At 53.9% G+C, this 18,411-nt stretch overlaps 1 protein-coding gene across 1 annotated transcript; it reads right to left on the bottom strand.

The window, feature by feature from the left end:
• Positions 1-12,982: 12,982 nt before the first annotated feature.
• LOC123065150 (peroxidase 1) lies at positions 12,983-14,648 on the bottom strand. The gene is made up of 3 exons (XM_044488503.1): positions 14,338-14,648; positions 13,670-14,095; positions 12,983-13,585 (listed from the first exon to the last, which is right to left on the bottom strand). Exons 1-3 carry the CDS (start codon positions 14,545-14,547, stop codon positions 13,163-13,165), a joined length of 1,059 nt encoding a protein of 352 aa, XP_044344438.1. The 5' UTR covers positions 14,548-14,648; the 3' UTR covers positions 12,983-13,162.
• Positions 14,649-18,411: the final 3,763 nt, after the last annotated feature.

Below are 18,411 nucleotides of genomic sequence, written 5' to 3'. Positions count from 1 at the left end.
GTCAACGCCGGCGGCAAGGGCGACGGGTGTGGAGGTGGAGGCGCCAGCGTGCACGGAGTAGAGCTCATCGGGACTGTCACATCGGTGAAGGACCATCCAGGTACGGGCGTCTTTCATAGAAAAGCCGTCACCGTCAAATTCAACAGTAAGTGGGTTCTCACGAGTAAGACGACGAACGGAAACTAGGTTCGTGACTAAATCAGGTGAAACAAGAACATTAGACATAGTGATGGGTGTGGAAGTGGAGGGAAAGCTAGTGCAACCGATATGAGTAATAGGTAAGGAGGAGCCGTTGCCGACGGTGACACGAGTGGGTGTGTGAACGGGAGTAGAGGAGGTTAGGTTACCGGGATGAGCTGCCATGTGCGTAGTAGCACCTGAGTCCATGTACTAGTCGCCTCGACCGACAGAGCTACTCGATGACGGCATGGAGTGCTGGGCGGCGAGGAGGGCGGGGTCCCATGGCATAGGTACCGCCTGTGGCGGAAGGCCCCCGTAGGGCGGCGCCAGGACAGGCGGGCCATAACCATCGAGAGGCGGCGGCGCAAAGAGGGCGCCATAGCCGGCGCCGGTCGGCTGGAAGGGCGCGCCGATGAACGCCTAGTGGCCAGCGGGGAGAGCCTGCTGATAGGACGGCGCCCCCCCCCCCCCCCGGCGTCCTGGGACCACTGCTGCTGCAGGCGGAGGCGGCCGCCGCCACGCCGGTTGCGTCGGCCCCCTCCCCCTTGCGGGTGCTGCGGGGGAGGCGCTGGTGGCGACAACGGGTAACACCCGGCAGGCGCGGCCGGTGGAGCGGTTCCACCGCAGATGGTGAAGTAGCCCGGAGAGTCCATAGAAGGAGTAGGGTTAAGGTTGCGGTGCGACGGGGCGGCAGCGGCGCGGAAGGGGGGCGCACGGCGGCGGCGGCAAATCAGCGCAACTAGTGGAAACGGAAGCGGCGCGGCGGCACGGGGCGGCGGCGGCGTCAGAGTAAGACACGAGCGGGCGCTGGCGATGCACTAACTTGGATGGGCAGCGGCTAGCGAGGCAGGTGCGATCGGGGCGCTCGCGCTAGCGGGATCGAGAAAAGGCACGGAGCACCGTGGCTAGCTAGCGATCGAGAAAAATCAACGGAGCACCATGGCTAGCTAGCGATCGAGAAAAGCAGCTTAGCTAGCTAGCAAGGCGCGGGAGCATAGAGGAAAAATCAAGAGAGCGAGGCAGTGAGAAGAGCGGCGGCGGCCGGCGCGGGAAGGCGCACGGGGGCGGCGGCGGCTGGATAGCGGCGGCGGCGGCGGCGCGGAGAAGACGGGCGGCGGCGGCGGCGGAAGCGAGAGAAAAACCTAAAAAACTGATACCATGTAGACGGGAAAGTTTGCAATACAATAGACGTGTATTGATGGGGTGCCGATGCACGTATATATAATACAAGGAAAGACTTCTACCTCAACTATACAAGACTAGAAGGTGGGCCACAACTCCAATACACGTGCAATACAAAATACATACTCAACAAACACTACCGGATCTGGGATTTCACCTATTTCATTCCATCGGCAGCTTTGGCAGAGTGATCTATTTGCCGAATTTCATACAAAAATTTGACTCGCCTGTGATACACGACTCGGCAAACTTCATTGTTTGCCTAGTGTCAGGGGAAGGGACTCGGCAGTGTCTCACGATCCTCGAGTTCCTCCTAATATAAACTCGGAAATGACTGACATTTCTAAAAGAAAACCCAAAAAAAAACTCAACAGTGACTGACAGATGGGCCTCACATACGACCCTGACGTTACATGTTTGCCGAAACTCGGCAATTTTTTTTGCCTTATTGATTTTTTTTCATTTACGGAATTCCATGAGTCATGTCTATGCCGAGCACCGGTGAAAATAAACTCAACATTCATTTTGCTTTTTTATTACAAAATTCGAGGAGTCATGTGTCTGCCAAGCACCTTCAGAGATATACTCGGCAAACAGCTAATAAGTTGGCCGGTGTGACACGTATCAACGACTAACTGACAGTTGGGTTTCCTATGCCGAGTTTCAAAAGTAGGCAAAAGGCAGACCATTTGTTTACTAAATGGGGAACGGGCGCGGGCTCGCGCCAAACGCAAAAGCCCTCGCCCGCCCTGACCGTCTCCCTCTCCTCCGATACACTGTCACCTTCGCGCCACCCTCTCTCCTTCCAGCCATCATTGTCAAATGGATCTGGCCGACGCAATCACTATGCCGGTGGGCGCCGCGGCCGTCACATGCCTGGTTGTATAACTAGAACATGCAGCTGATACCGATAAAAAGATTGGTTTTTTACAAACATGAAATTAAATGAATAAATAATAACAAGAAAAAGGAGGAAAATAGCATAGTCTGACTCCTTCAATTCGGCCGGGGGGAAGTTGCATGTCGAGGATGTACATGCAACTGGGTCCAAGTAGGGATGGAAGAGGAGGTGCAAGTTGCGTGTTGATGACTGCGTGTAACTGGATCGAGGTGAAAAACAAATTGTGTGTCAAAGATGGACACACATATAAGAAGAGGTCGGAATAAAAGATCACATGGACAAAGATCACTCACTGTATCGGCATTCCCTGCCATCTCTTCCATTCTCGTGGACAAGATCGACCCACCTCCAACGCCTCTCGTCCTCTTGGGACTAGGTTTCTGCTTGGACCTAGTTCAAAAAATGTTCATTATTTAAAATAATTTTCACGAATTTGAAAAAATGTTGATGATTTCAAAAAAAATCATGATTTCAGAATAATATTCACAAATTTGAATAAATGTTGATGATTTGGAAAAATGTACGTGATTTCAAAACAAATGTTCACGATTTCAAAAGAGTATCCACAAATTTAAAAGATATTCACGAAAAAGAAAAAGATAAATAAATAAAAAATAAAACTGTATTAAGAAAAAAGAAAAAGAAAGAAAATACCAGAAGAAATAACAATGAAAATGAGAATTCAGGTTCAGAGAAGCTTCAAGAACCCTCCTAAAACCAGTGAGGGACACACTTAAAATGGGCCGGCCCAAACGCTGACCGACCGCGCTGGAGGGCTGCGTGCTAGGTCGCTAGCGGGCGACCTGCGAGCCCAATCGGAGGGCAATTCCAAAACGGCCCTTTAAGCGCCCAAATGTATATAAGCACTGGGCCGGCCCATTTTGATTTTTTTTTCTTCGTTTTAAGACACAAAAAATGCTAGCGAGAACGCGATTTGAACCAGCGATCTCCGTGATTCTTGTTAATTTAGAGCTTTCTTACCCTTTTCTTCTTTCTTTTTGATTTTTGATTTTTCGTTTTTTCTTGGAAACGGGTGTTTTTCCCTCTTCTTTGTTTCTTCTTTTCTGCTAAGTGCGTGAACTTTTTTAAAATAATTTGTGAACTGTTTTCAAATTCATGAACTTTATTTCAAATCAATGATTTTTTTATAAATCAATGATTTTATTCAAAATTGATAAACCTTTCTTCAAATCGATGAACCTTTTTCCAAATTAATGACTTTTTTCAAATTGATGACCTAATTTTCAAAATAGATGATTTTTTAAAAAAATCAAATAACTTTTATCAAGTTTGATGAACTTTTTTCAAATTCAATGATTTTTTTCAAAATTTATGAACCTTTCTTCAAATCGATGAACTTTTTCCAAAATCAGTGAACCTTTTTCCAAATCGATGAACTTTTTTAAATATTGATTAATTTTTTTTTCAAATTCAATGAACTTTAATCAAGTTTGATAATCTTTTTCCAAACTTGATGATATTCTTTTTCAAATTCGATGATATTTTTTTAAAAAAAAGTTGGTCTTTTTCATATTTGATGACTTTTTTTCAAAATCAATGAACTTTTGTTTTTCAATTTTGTGAACTTTTCTTCAAAAATGATGAACTTATTCAAATTCACGAATTTAATAAATAATTCAGAAAATTAAGTGATACAATACACATGCAGTAAATAGCGCAGCCGCATGTTCTTATATTGTTGGCGCTTTTATCTTTAACAATAGTTGAGTTGGTCTAGTGGTTAGGCGCACTTGTGCAGGAAGGCAGTCACTCGAGTTCAAATCCTGAGAGATGCCACCTTTTTTGCCTAGCAAACTGGGTGCATCGGCCTTGTTGGGCCAGGCCTAGGTGGGCAGCGCCAGTACGCTTCAGCGGCGCTAAGAGCATCTTCAACAGGCGCTCAAAAACTGCTTCGCGCCCTAAAATTCTGGTTTTTTGGATGCCGGACAGCTCCAGCAGAAGCTGTAAAATAGTGCGCGCGCAAAAAAGGGTTGGCACGCGCTAAAAAGTGCCATCGCATGCTGCAAATTTTGGGATCCGGATTACGCGTGCTTCACAATTTGCACTGCGTGTTTTTTTGGACGCGCATTTTTAAACATCTGGTAAACCAATGTTGGGCCATGTACACTAAAAGTGCTATAATAACGCGCTAAAACTATTTTAGAGCGTGAAACTTCTGTGCGCCTGTTAAAGATGCTCTAAAGGTGCAGGTTGGGAGCTCCGAATAGGAGTATACCACTTCCAAGTCCTCCGCATGTGCCAATGGACAGGAAAAACAGGCAAAAAGAACAGGCCCACGTGGGACAAAAACAGTACCAATAAAAAAGCCCAGTGCCACCCCTACACGAGACAGAACGACTTGGAATGCGCAGCGACAACGTGATCAAACATTTTGCACGACTGTTTCAGCTTCCAATTGGGTGGATCCGTGGATGTGCTGGTCAATTTAGACGTGACATACCTATTTCTCATCGAGATAAGAATTAGCAAATCCGTTGCTCATATTAGGTGCTGTGAAAGTAAGGTTAGCAATTTCCTTGCAAACTTTGCTCGTCTAGAGAGTAGAACCATGACCTGCTTCGGTTCTGGCTCTGGTGTCACTGAAGTGAACATTGCTGATCGTAATACAGATGTGACTGAGTAATACGTACAAGTGTTCTACCCAACAAGAAAAAAAAACGTAGGTAGGAATAGATTCAGGGGCCCTAAACCTCCTAGTGCTGCTGCTCCTTGGCCTGCGCCAGCGGCCGGCACGGTGGCGCTCTCGGTGGATGGCTCGTTTCAACCTCTTGATGGATCTGCGGCAGCGGGGATGGTGCTTCGGGACATGGAGGGCAAGATCATCCTTGCAGCCTACCGATTCGTCTTCAACTGCAACGACGCGCTGGAAGCCAAGCTCCATGGGATGATGCAAGGAATGGCCTTGGCCATCCAACATTCCTCTTTTCGTGTCGTCTTGCAGTCAGATTCAGCTGAAGCCCTGTCTTGTCTATCTAGCAAGACTCTGGAGAGGTCAGTGTATGGTCATCTTATCCTTGAGATCAAGGACTTATTGTGTAATAGGGAGTTTTATCTTCAGAAGTTAATTCGTAGCAAAAATAAAGTTGCCGATCGTTTGGCCAACTATAGCCGTTCTGAAAGAACCACGGCGGTTTGGTTGGGTGCGGTTCCACCTTTTTTTTTTGAGCATCAGTACAGACACAAGCGCTCATATACACGCGCATACACTCACCCCTATGAACGCACACACGCACATCCTACCTCTATGAGCACCTCCGAGAGACTGAGCCGGCATATCATCTTGAGATTTACGAAGCAACCGTAGGCGCCTCGTCGTCGACGGGAACGTCTCCTCCTACTGAAAGCGCATCGCCGGAAATCCTGAAATAAATCCAGGAATAATGCGAGCACCAGGATTTGAACCCTGGTGGGTTGGGGATACCACTGTCCACCTAACCATCTCAACCACAGGTTGGTTCGCGGGTGCGGTTCCACCTTGTATAGAGGATTTGTGACCTCTTGACTGTAACGTAACTCTATGACAATGCAATAAACTCCCTTTTACAGCGCAAAAAAAGGAATCGATTCAGGGGGAGGATGATGGCGCTCCCAACGGCTCCTGTACGGACAGGCGTTGCGAGCGTCTCTGGCGATGGTGGCGTCGGTGGCGGTGTCTCGGCGCAGGGCGGCGGTGCTCAGGCCCCGGCGGAGGACCCGGCGGCTGGCTGGGCGGCGGCTCGCGCCCCAGTCCCCAGGCGGACGGCTGCGCCCCCCCTGGGCGCCGCCGAGTGGTCGGGAAGCCGCTTTTGGGCGTTGGCGGAGGACGATTCGGACAGCGACGAGGAGGCGGAGTTAGGCGACGCGGTGGCGCTGGGGGCAGGTGGCCGTCCGGCCAGCTCCCTTGGCGACTTCGTGGCGCGGGCAGAGGAGCTCGTGGGCTCCCTCAAGGCCGGGCGCCGTCGTGCGTTTGCGCCCGGGGGCCGTGGCCCGCGGCGGGTCGTTGCGGCTGCGCCCAGAGCGGCTCGCTCGGGGGGGGGGGGGGGGGGCGCCGCGAGGGTCGCGACAACCTTGCTGTGCCAGACGCGGGGCTGCTCCTGCAGCTCGCGGCAGACCAGCTGAGCCCGGCGCCGGCGTCCCCCATGGCGGCGCCGGCGGCGCGGATGACGCTGGGCGTGGTCAACCCTAGGGCTGGGAAGGACCAGCCAGCGGTCCAGTTGGACCAGCCCACACGGGTAGTGGACGGCCCAAATGCGGTGGTGGCGCGGGCTGGGGCCCAGTCCCCTGACGCGCGCGTGCAGCAGGGAAATGTTCCTGCCCCCAGGTCCCAGCCCGACCCACAGGGGGAGATCCAGCCCAACCAGCCCAGCCCAGAGAGGGCACATAAATGGCTCTGGATCCCCCGCGGAACCTAAATCCCTCGCTAGGTTTTCCAGCCACCGCCGCGGAGGTGCGGCGCTTCGGTCGTCTCGCCCGATTCCTCTCATCCACTCCACTCCCCTCCCCACTGCGGTGCACCTTTGCTGAAGTAGTGGCGATGGGCTCCAAGCAAGATCGCCGGGGGGAAAAGCCTCCCATGGAGCAGCCGCGGGACCGCAACCGTGGTCGCGCCGCCGACGAGGGGGGCTGGGGACCACTGCCTGCGTGGTGGCTCAAGGAACAGGAAAGGAAGGCAAAGAAGAAGGCGGAGCACAAGCAGCGCGGCCTCGAGCTCAAGCGCAAGGGGATGCAACCAGCGCCGGGCGGCGACCGGGGCGGCGACTCCCACGCGAAGAAGAAATCCAAGCCTGCGGGGGCGGCGGCCTCCAAGCTACCCCTCCCGCCCAGAGCTGAGGTGCCGGGCTCATCCAAGGGCACGGAGGCGGAGCCAATCCCGATCGAGGAGGCCGACGGACCTGAATGCTTCCGATGCGGGCGCACGGGCCATTTTCAGAGCTTTTGCACCTTCAAGCCTCTGTGCGTGGTGTGCACCAAGGAGGGGCACACGTCTGCGCAGTGCCCGACCCGGGGCAAGCCTCTGCTCCTCCAAACCATGGGACACGCCATCTCCGGCGAGGGTTTCTTCTGCCTCCAGTACCCGGATGATTCGCGGGAGGAGCCGCAGATCCAGCTGGGGGCCAACGCGGCTGTGCTCTCCATGCCTTCTGGCGCGCTCACCCAAGAGATTCTACAAGTGGAGCTGCCACACCTCTTCGAGGGCGAATGAGACTGGCAGATCTCCGCAATGGAGGGAGGGGCGTTCTCGGTGGTCTTCCCAGATCCGGTGATGCTCCGGATGGCAACCAGGAGCGGCAAGCTGTTCCTCTCCCTCAACAACCTCATGGTGGACATCCGCGACGCGGTCCTCGAAGCCCCCAAAGGAATGGCGATGCCAGAGGTGTGGGTCAAGCTGGGAGGAATCCCTCCCAAGCACCGGCGTTCCGACCTGCTCTTGGCGGCCACCGTCATGCTGGGCCGTCCCCTGCTGGTGGATGAGGAGTCCCTCACTCGTCCGGGGCCAGTCCGTATGCGTTTCGCATGCCGCACCCCCCGCAAGCTACGTGGTCTGGTCCAGATCTGGTTCAATGGCGAGGGCTTCAACATCACCATCGAGCCCGAACTTCCCCCGGAGCAACTCACAGCACCTGCCCTGCCTTCTCCACACCCGCCTTCTCCAAATGACCAAGACAGGGGTGGGGAGGGGCCCGACGGCAATCTGGGCGGCGACAAGGAGGCGGATGCAAGCATGGAGGATGATTCCATCGATACGACGGCTTGGGAGAAGCTGGGCATCTCTGACAAGGGCGGGGCGACAACCAGGGCGCCGATGCCTCCGATGGAGCCGCCGCTGACAGGGGGGTCCATGGAGCTGGATCTCCCCATCCCCAACCAGTATGGCTCCAACCTGGGCTCGGTCACGTCCCCCCCGGTGTGGGCGGTGGCGGAGCCTGGTGCGGGCCAGATGGTGGAACCGCTGGGGGAGGCGCGCACTCCCATTGCGGTGTCCATGGAGTCGCAGCCGCTTGCCTCACGCTCTCCATCCCAAGGGGGGCGCAGCTCCAACAAGCTCGGGGCGGTGAAGCAGCTTAAGAAGGTGGCCGTGCGCAAGGTTAGTGCGGAGGCAGTTCGTGTGGCGGAGCTCCAGGGCGCGCCGGTGACCCCCCGGCAGGCGGTGATGGCGCTGGCGGTGCCCACCTCCGCTCCGACCGCGCTGGAGGCGGACAAGACGGTGCCTGTCCCGAAGGCCAAGCGTACCAAGACCGTCGTGGAAGGGCAGGCGGCTCATGTGCGGGTCAGCGCGCGGGCTAAGGGCGCTAAAGGAAACATGCCTTCGCTCCAACGCGCCCAACTCCTCCAAGCACAGAAGAACCTGGAAATCTCAGGTAATCCATTGCCCCGTTTCTCGATTTTGGATTGTTTCTCGGACGAGCACCTAGGCGAGGTGTTGGTGGAGAGTGGAGTTGAACCAATCGGGGAGGGCGGGGTTAGCGAGCTAATCTCGCTGGTGCGCGCTAAGGAACTGGCTCAGGCGGCACTCGCAGCGGCGGCTGCTCAACACGCGGAGCATATGGCTGTCGAGGAGGATCCCTCGACGTTGCTAAGTCTCCGGCCCGGAGGGGAGACAGCAACAGGGGTTGCTGCTCCTCCCTCGCCTCGCTGCGGCAAGGTGAGGCACGTGGCCAAGGCGATCACCTCAAGGGGGATCCGCCTGCGAAACCGCGTCATCTAGATGCGGATGCTCATTTGGAACATCCGTGGCTTCGGCCACTCGGGGCGGCGCACCCAACTCCGCGACTACATCAGGAAAGAAGGGATTGATATAGTAGGGCTCCAGGAAACCATTAAAACTGATTTTCGTCACCAAGACCTCGTAACCATAGACCCTTTGGAGCGTTTCATCTGGCAACATAGCCCGGCTATTGGGCATTCGGGTGGCATGCTGCTTGGCTTTTGCAGTGCCATATACAAGGTGCTGTCCTGGGAGGTAGGCACCTCCTTCATTGCAGCCAATATTCGCGTGAGAGCTTCGCTACGCGAGCTTGTGATCCTGCAAGTCTATGGGCCAGCAGATCACTCACGTTCGGCAGAGTTTCTGGGAGAACTCGAAGCCAAGGTGCTGGCAGTTGCCGCATCCCAGGTCCCGCTCCTAGTGGGTGGTGATTTTAACCTCATCCGATCGAACGCGGACAAAAACAATGACAACATCAACTGGTCAAGGGTGACCATGTTCAACAGCGCAATTGCGTCAATGTCACTTAGGGAAGTGGCAAGAACGGGGGCAAGATACACTTGGACCAACAAACAACTAGCCCCGGTGAGATCCGTCTTGGATCGCGCCTTCATGTCTCCGGAATGGGAAGTGGTGTTCCCATTATGCTCGCTCCTTGCTGAAACAAGGATCGGCTCGGACCATGTTCCACTCATCCTATCTTCAGGGGAAGATAAGGTACGTCGCAGCCCGCGTTTCTTTTTCGAAACAGCGTGGTTCGAGGCTCCTGATTTCGACAACATCTTTCGGGAAAGATGGTTGAGAAGTGTTCAAGCCACGGGCCAGCAGCGCGGCCCTATGGAGTTTTGGACAGCGGTGGGGGGACGCTTGCGTGCAAGCCTCAAGGGATGGGGCGCGAATCAGGGACGAGACGAGAAAGTTTTGAGGGCGAAACTTCTCGATGAGATCGCAATCCTCGACACTCAAGCAGACTCGCGTCCATTCTCGGAGCATGAATGGGCGCATCGATACGCCTTGGAAGGGCAAGTCGAGGAGTTGCTCCGATCCGAGGAGGAATACTGGAGGCGCCGAGGAGGACTTAAGTGGATGCTCAAGGGAGATGCGAACACTGGTTACTTCCACGCGTACGCGAATGGACGTCGCAGGAAATGCCTAATCCTGAGGCTGCAGACGGAGCAGGGGCTCCTTCTCCAGCAACCAGCGATTAGCAAACACATCTACGACTTTTACATAAGCCTGATGGGGACCGACGAGCCTCAGCGCGCCAGGCTGAGAGAGGACGCCTGGCTGCCAGCACAAAAGGTCTTGGAGTCGGAGAACGAAGAGCTGGGGCTCGCGTTTCTCCCCAAGGAGATTGACGAGGCTCTCCAAAGCATGAAAACTGACACGGCACCGGGGCCTGATGGGTGGCCGGTGGCGATGTTTAAACGCTTTTGGCCACTGTTGCGCGAACCCATCTTCGCGTTGTGCAATGGCTTCATGCGCGGTTTTGTGGACATTGCTAGGTTAAACTTCAGAGTGCTCTCCCTAATTCCGAAAGTACCGGGTGCGGATAATATCCGCCAGTACAGACCAATAGCGCTCATTAATGTGCCCTTCAAAATTTGCGCCAAGGGTTGTGCCACGCGGCTTACACCAATCGCACACCGCACAATCAGCCGTTCCCAATCTGCCTTTATCCGCGGTAGGAACATTTTGGAGGGACCATTAGCGTTGCAAGAGACCCTCCACGAACTTAGGCGCACGCGCGAACCGGCGATTCTACTTAAATTAGACTTCGAAAAAGCTTACGACCGCGTCAACTGGGATTTCCTCAGACAAATCCTATTGAGCCGAGGCTTCTCGCCGGTGTGGGTGCACAGAATCATGCAGTTGGTCTCGGGGGGCCAAACTGCGGTCTCGGTGAACGGAGAGGTAGGGCACTTCTTCCGGAACAAGCGCGGCCTTCGCCAGGGTGATCCCATTTCACCGCTCTTGTTCAACTTCGTGGCAGATGCACTGGCGACCTTGCTCCGGAAAGCAACGGAAGCAGGCCACATCAAAGGGCTGTTGGGGCACCTCATCCCAGGGGGGATATCGCACCTGCAATACGCTGACGACACGCTACTGCTGTTCCAACCGGACCTGCACAGCGTGGCCACGATCAAAGCCCTGTTGATTAGCTTTGAGCTTATGTCGGGGCTCAAGATCAACTTCCACAAATGCGAAGTGATGCCCATGGGACTCGAGCCGTCCGACAGTAGGCGTATCGCAGACCAGCTCAACTGCAAACTCGGCAAACTCCCGTTTACTTACCTTGGGCTCCCGTTGGATGCCAAACGCATCACGATAGATGGCTGGGCGCCACTCTGGACCAAGGTGGGTGGGCGGGTTTGTCCGTGGAGGGGGAAGTTCCTCTCTTCTGCAGCCCGGCTAGTGCTCACAAACGCGAGCCTGTCCTCGCTGCCGCAGTTCGCAATGGGGCTGTTCCTCTTGGCTGAAGGGGTACACGCCAAGATGGACACTCCAAGGTCCCGTTTCTTTTGGGAAGGTGCGGGACCCAAACGCAAGTACCATATGGTCAGATGGGACTTGGTGTGCAGACCCAAGGACCTAGGGGGGCTAGGGATCACAAACACACGGATCCTCAACATTGCACTCATGTGCAAATGGATCTGGAAGCTGTCGCAGGGGGCGACCGGTCTGTGGGTGGACATGCTGCGCAATAAATATTTCCCCAACGGGAACTTTTTCGAAGGCAGGACGCGGGGCTCTCCTTTCTGGAACGACCTCCAAGCGGTGCGCCCGGCCTTCGCCCTTGGCGCCAAGTTCGTCGTAGGGGACGGGCGCTCGGCCCGCTTCTGGCTTGACCTATGGCTGGGAGCGAACCCCCTTTGGGTCCAATTTCAGGACTTGTATGCCCTGGCGGTCAACCCGGAGATGACGGTAGCGACGGCCCTAGCCTCGAACCCACCCGCGATCCACTTTCGTCGAGAGCTAACGGGCCTTGAACAAGCACGCTTTGAGGAGCTGCTGGGCCTGACTCAATCGGCGACGCTGTCCACTTCCGCGGACACAGTCACTTGGGCTCTCACCACGTCCGGAAAGTTCACGGTCAAATCCCTCTACCGCAGGCTATGCCAAGTTCAGGGACCGGCATTCCCAATGCCGACCGGTTTGTGGAACGCCCGTATTCCGCTTAAAGTCAAGGTGTTCTTCTGGCAACTTTTCCGCAATAGACTCCCCACTTCGGCCAATGTTGCAAAGCGCAACGGCCCGTCTTCCGGCTTATGTGCCATTTGTAATACCATGGAAGATGCGAACCATGTGTTTTTCCGCTGCCCCCTAGCGCGCTTTGCCTGGAGTGCAGTCCGAGCTGCCACCAATACCAATTGGGACCCGCGATCGGCCGCTGACCTAGCGGCCATAGTTGCGTCGACGATGGGTGGCAGTAAACGTGTCCTTTGGAGTTGCCTCGGTGCCCTAGCCTGGGCAATGTGGCTTACAAGGAACAAAATTGCCATCGAGGGAATCTTCCCATCGCACCCTGCTAATATTCTTTACAAATGCAACATTCTTATGCAGCAGTGGAGTCCGTTGGCGAAGCACAAGGATGCTGACAAGATGAAGCAAGCTCAAGATCGTCTTCGCCAAGTCTACGTTTTGGCCAGGGAGCCGCCAGCCGCTTCTACGTCGTGAAGTGGTTTCTTTTGTCTTGCGAGCGAGCCTGCGTGCTCTATGCTCTTTGGTCTTTGGCCTGTAATAGACTCGCTTTGCTCACTTTTTGGCCTCTGGCCTGCCTGCGACCTTGTTGTGCTCTCGCGCCAGCGTAACTTGAGCCTCCGCGCTCGTGACCTTGCTGTGCTTCGTGCCAGCGGAACCCGAGCCTCCGCGCTCGTGACGTTTGTCCTAGTCCTCGTCTGTAAACGCTGCCTAAGTTTGTGGGCTTTATTAAGTTAAAGCCGGACGCTCCTAGCGTCTCCGTTTTAAAAAAAATAAAAATTCAGGGGGACTGCTTCCTCCTGGAGTCAATCAAGGTGCGCAAATAGAGCATCGTTTTATTCACGCGTAGGGAAAAGCAGAGGTACATATGCGTGTACACCGTACGCATACATTCATATTTAGTGATCTTAACCTAACATAGTGGTGGGACGAAGCATGCAAACACAATAGAGTGGTGGGACGAATTGCACACGTATGGCAAATTAATGTCATCAGCTGGTCGCGATCTCCTCGATGGAGGCGGTGGATCCCGAGTAGTAGTGGCGAGCCATCTGAGCCTCGGGGGCTGCCACCGACGACCGGTTGTTGACGACGCTGCAGTTGAGCCGGATCTCCCCCTGGGTGCCGGTGAGCACCTCGATGTTCCCCATCTTCACCATGGCCGCGACGAACTTCTGCTTCCAGAGCGTTTCGTTCGCCGCGAAGCTGTTCACGGACGTGTTGAGCGTGGCGTTGGTCCGCAGCTGGTTGTCGGAGAAGAAGAGGCCGAGGTTGAGCGACAGGAGCTTGTAGTAGTTGTTGTCCAGCACCGCGGGCGTTGTCGGATCGACCGCCGTCGTCGTGGCCGCGTTCGGACTCGACGGGCACAGCGCCTGCAGCAGCGCCGCGTACGCTGGGCTCAGCCCCGTGTCCACCTGCACGCACGCCAGTAGTTTTCCGTTACATGGTCACCATGGACGGTTGTAACTGCAAGTGTTACAAGGGATCGGAGGACGTACGGTGGCGGTGGTGTTGTTCCAGATGCGGGCGAGGAAGGAGCTGCAGAAGGAGCGACCCACGGTGTGGGCGCCGGAGAGGATGACCATCTCCTCGGCGGTGAGGGTCTTGTTGGCGAAGCGGTCGACGAGCTGCTGCGCCGTGAACGTGGGCGGAGGCAGGTTGTTGAGCGCGTCCTGATCGAGGGAGAAGTTGCCGTCGCGCCGGCCCGAGGGGACCTGGTACGCGGCCTGCCCGGTGAGGTTGATGCTGTCGCGGGCGGCGAAGGCCACGATGTCGGCGCAGGAGACGGTGCGCGCGCAGCTCTTCTCCACGGCGGCCTTGGCGGCGTCGATCACCTCGAAGCCCCGGAGGCTCGGCTTGTTCGGGGCCGCGTCGCGCTCAGCCGTGCCGTTGGCGGACACGAGCAGCACGGAGGCGTCACATCCCTGAACGAGCAGACCAAAACGTAAGTAGTAGTAGTACTAGCAGTAACATCAAATCATGTAAAGATCTGTCCAAAGTGTAGCATCGCACGTATCACTCGGTGTGATGCATCCGGGAAGATAAGAAAATAATACTGTTACGTATATTTTGATTGCAGCCAAGGTGGCTAGGGAACAACTCGGGAGGATGGATATTGATGTGCTAGACAAGAGCGTAAGGGATCTAGGGGTTAGGCGATACGTACCCGGACAAAGCAGTCATGGAAATGGAGGCGGATGAGGCCGGCGGCGATGCCGGAGTCGTTGGCGAAGGCGCTGGCGACGGCCTGCTGGACCAGCGACTCCGCGTTGGGGCAGCTCGTGTTGTAGAAGCCCACCTGGAGCTGCCCGCGAGCCACCGCCGGCAGCCGCAAGCACACAACCGCCACAACCACGGCAACTATGGCAGCCACCATCTCTAATCCGTTGGGGGCTTTGGGGCAATGTGTTCCTGATCTGCCCGGAGCTAGCTAGTGCTGGATCCCTTGCGTGATGCAGCTCACATGGCACAGTTTGAGGGGTTTATATACAACTTGAAGCAGAGGGTTTTGTATGAATGGAACTCCTCTGCTTCAAGTAGTTGAGGTGAGTCCATACACCTCTGCCAAAAGTAGTTAGCTACACTCATGCTACCGCACCGGTCTACAATGAACAGGACCATGTGGTTGCATGTGTTGCATACTACTGGCTTTAGCTTTGCTTTCTTAAAATTACAACTTGTTCTCGTGGATGGGTCTTTGTGTACTTGCGTGACAGTTCTCTTGACCACCCTTGCAGCGTGCCCGGAGCCTCGGGAACTAAGTAGCATGTTCATAGGAAATTTTCCAGTAAAATGGAACTTAGTTGAGGTTTTCTGCTCGCAAGATGGTGAAAAGGTACAAACATAGCATACAAGACTGCAACTCTATGAATGTTTTCCTATATTACACGGACAGTTGAAGGCCACAAAAATGTTCGCGAACTTTGGAGTGAATAGTCCATGTGTTATAAAAGTCATGTTTTTTTGGTAGCTCACATCAGAAAGTATTTCATCATGAAATTTTACAAACATGTAGTATACATCCGTAAGTACATGTGTAGTTTACGTCAGATTTTTCTGAAACTTAGAAAGTTGATTTTTAAAATTTTGAAAAATTAAGCTCCATGGAGCCCGAGCTCTATTAGGAATTTCCGCTATATGCATCGATGCATGCATGTCTCCGGTGCGCATATCTAGTTGCGTGTGATTGATGCCTTTGACTGTGGCTGTAGGGTCGGAGAGGTTTGGTTTCAGACGAGGCTGAATTTGCACACATGCATCATGGTGTGACCAAAAGTAGCACCTTGTCTCATAAATCATAATTCATCCGTGGTTCCTATTTCGCAAAAAAAAAACATGGTTCCTAAAGAAAATTGTTGACTATTTGGAACAAGGACATATGCTTCGCTCGATTCATAAGCAATGTACTCGATTCTATGTGCAAATCTGAGCGTGAAAGCTATATATGATTACATACGGGGGTACATGCAACGGTAGTGATCATTGATTTGCATTTGTTTTGTCTACTTTCGCGTGGATAGGGATATATGCGCATGCGCTTCAAGTTATTAAGAAGAAACTAAAAAGCTTTAGAACCAAGGTGTCCATGATGCGTGACCGGACATAAAAAAGAGGGGAGGCGCAAAGTACGAGGGCAACAACACATGTAAACTAAAGGTAACCACACAGTGTCCATAGTTAACTACTGGATGTTGATGGTGCATTAGATTCTCACACAAGACATTTGACTGCCTGTTGCGTTGCCTACCCTTTAGTTATGTTACCTTTCCTTTGCCATATGCGTATGATCTAAGAGCATCTGCAGCCAGCCGGACACCCAAAATCCGCTATGTACGCCCGGGCCGATGGCCCGGTCACTAATCGGTCATGAAAATACGACTCAGATAGGTGCCTTAAACGGGCCTTAAAAATCCAGACTGAACGGCACCCCTCATATCCAGCCCAAATATGGGGGTGCCCAGGCGTGTCCGCCACGTTGGACCGATGCTGGGGTCCCACATGAAAACAGTTCGAAACCGGCGATCTGAAACTCGTCTCCTCCATCGGATCGATGTCTCCACGTGGCGCCGCTCCGGCTGGCCGCGTAGTGTCTAGCCTGGCTATTTAAGCCGACCGCCGAAACCGAAACCCTACCCCCTACCCCTCCACATTTTCCTCCTCCCGCCAGCCGTCGCCGCCACTTTCCACTCCCCGTCCGCCACCACTAGTAGCCATGCCCCCACACCGTCGGGTGAGGAGCTACCCATTTCTAATGTTGGAGCGCTGGCTGCAGCTCCTTGAACAAATCCGGGCAAGGCACAAAGCTCGGATCGCCGCGAGGATACCTGCGGATGCAGTGGATCCGGGGAGGAGGAGGAGGAGGAGGAGGAGGATGTGGGGACGCTGGGGACGCGGATCTGCAGGCGGAGCAACAGGCCGTCCTCGATTCCCTCCGCCCGGAGTCAGTTGCGGAGGCCAAACATCCTCGTCGACAGGAGATGGAGGCGGAGCACGCCGCACAGGAGGAGATGCTCGCCTACATGGATGAGGTAGACGAGGAGGAGGAGGAGCCAGAGAACTCCTACACACCTGTCCACCCGGCACTGACGTTGTGGACATCTCCGATGACGAAGATTAGCAAGGGTAGTACATAGGATTTCTTTTGCATGCTTTGTATGGATCTATGGGGTTGAAATATGATAGACTCACATGCAGAGTGACAAATTTGAGGCGTTACCGGTCACTGTCCGCACACACGCCCGATCACGTCCGCGGGCGTTTGAAGGGCCGAGTTTGCCTAAGAGCATCTACAGCCGGACGCCCAAACCCGCCCTATACATCTCGGCGGACATCTCGATCACTAATCGGTCCCCAAAATGCGACCCAAACGGGCTCCTTAAACAGGCCTCAAATGCCCGGACTGACCAGCACCCCTTATATGCAGCCCAAATATGGGGCGGATATGGGGGCGCCGGGGCGCGTCCGCCATGTCGGATTGACGTTGGGATCCCACACGAAATAGTGTGAAATCTGGCGATCCAAAACTCGTCTCCTCCGTCGGACCGATGTCGCCACTCCGACGGGCCATATAATGCCTAGCCAGGCTATTTACGTAGAAACCTCACCCATAAAGTAGCAACCTCACATATTCCACAATGACTTATGCCCACAAAAGACTAGCCTCACTCAGGTAGATCTTCATGAAGTAGGCGATCTCCAAGCCCTCACAAACTTCTTGGATTCTCCACAATGGGTGTAGACTTTCAAGCACACCTAGGCAACCTAGGAGGCACCACCCTCCAAAAAGTTATGATATTGTTGTTGATGATGAACACTTTGCTCCTGCGCTTCAAAAGATAATCTCCTCAGTGTTGGGGAACGTTGCATGGGAAAAAAAACTCCTACGCTCACCAAGATCAATCTAGGAGACGACCATCTATGAGAGGACAGATTGCATCTACATACCCTTGTAGATCGCTACACGGAAGCATTAAGAAACGAGGTTGATGTAGTCGAACGTCTTCGCAATCCAATCACGATCCGCCCCGCACTCCCGATCCAAGTGCCGAACGGACGACACCTCCGTGTTCAACACGCGTATGGCTTGATGACGCCTTCACCTCCTCGATCCAGCAAGCGATGGTGAAGTAGTAGCTCGAATCCTCTAGCAGCACGACGTCGTGATGACGGTGGTGGTGGAGAAATCTCAGCATCGTGGCATAGATGGGGTGTGGCTGCCCTCCCTCTACCCCTGAATGTTGGAAATATGCCCTAGAGGCAATAATAAATTAGTTATTATTATATTTCCTTGTTCATGATAATCGTTTATTATCCATGCTATAATTGTATTGATAGGAAACTCAGATACATGTGTGGATACATAGACAACACCATGTCCCTAGTAAGCCTCTAGTTGACTAGCTCGTTGATCAATAGATGGTTACGGTTTCCTGACCATGGACATTGGATGTCGTTGATAATGGGATCACATCATTAGGAGAATGATGTGATGGACAAGACCCAATCCTAAGCCTAGCACAGAGATCGTGTAGTTCGTATGCTAAAGCTTTTCTAATGTCAAGTATCTTTTCCTTAGACCATGAGATTGTGCAACTCCCGGATACCGTAGGAATGCTTTGGGTGTACCAAACGTCACAACGTAACTGGGTGGCTATAAAGGTGCACTACAGGTATCTCCGAAAGTGTCTGTTGGGTTGGCACGAATCGAGACTGGGATTTGTCACTCCGTGTAAACGGAGAG

The sequence above is a fragment of the Triticum aestivum genome, chromosome 3B (assembly GCF_018294505.1).
Source record: "Triticum aestivum cultivar Chinese Spring chromosome 3B, IWGSC CS RefSeq v2.1, whole genome shotgun sequence".
NCBI lineage: Eukaryota > Viridiplantae > Streptophyta > Magnoliopsida > Poales > Poaceae > Triticum > Triticum aestivum.
The sequence above is the reverse complement of the archived record's forward strand: the minus strand, read 5'-3'. Positions and strand labels throughout refer to the sequence as shown.

Coding starts and splice junctions, on each gene's coding strand:
- LOC123065150 (XM_044488503.1), bottom strand. CDS start 14,547: ATGGTGGCTGCCATAGTTGCCGTGGTTGTGGCGGTTGTGTGCTTGCGG. Junction 14,096..14,337: donor TCCATGACTGCTTTGTCCGG/GTACGTATCGCC, acceptor CTGCTCGTTCAG/GGATGTGACGCCTCCGTGCT. Junction 13,586..13,669: donor GGAACAACACCACCGCCACC/GTACGTCCTCCG, acceptor GCGTGCGTGCAG/GTGGACACGGGGCTGAGCCC.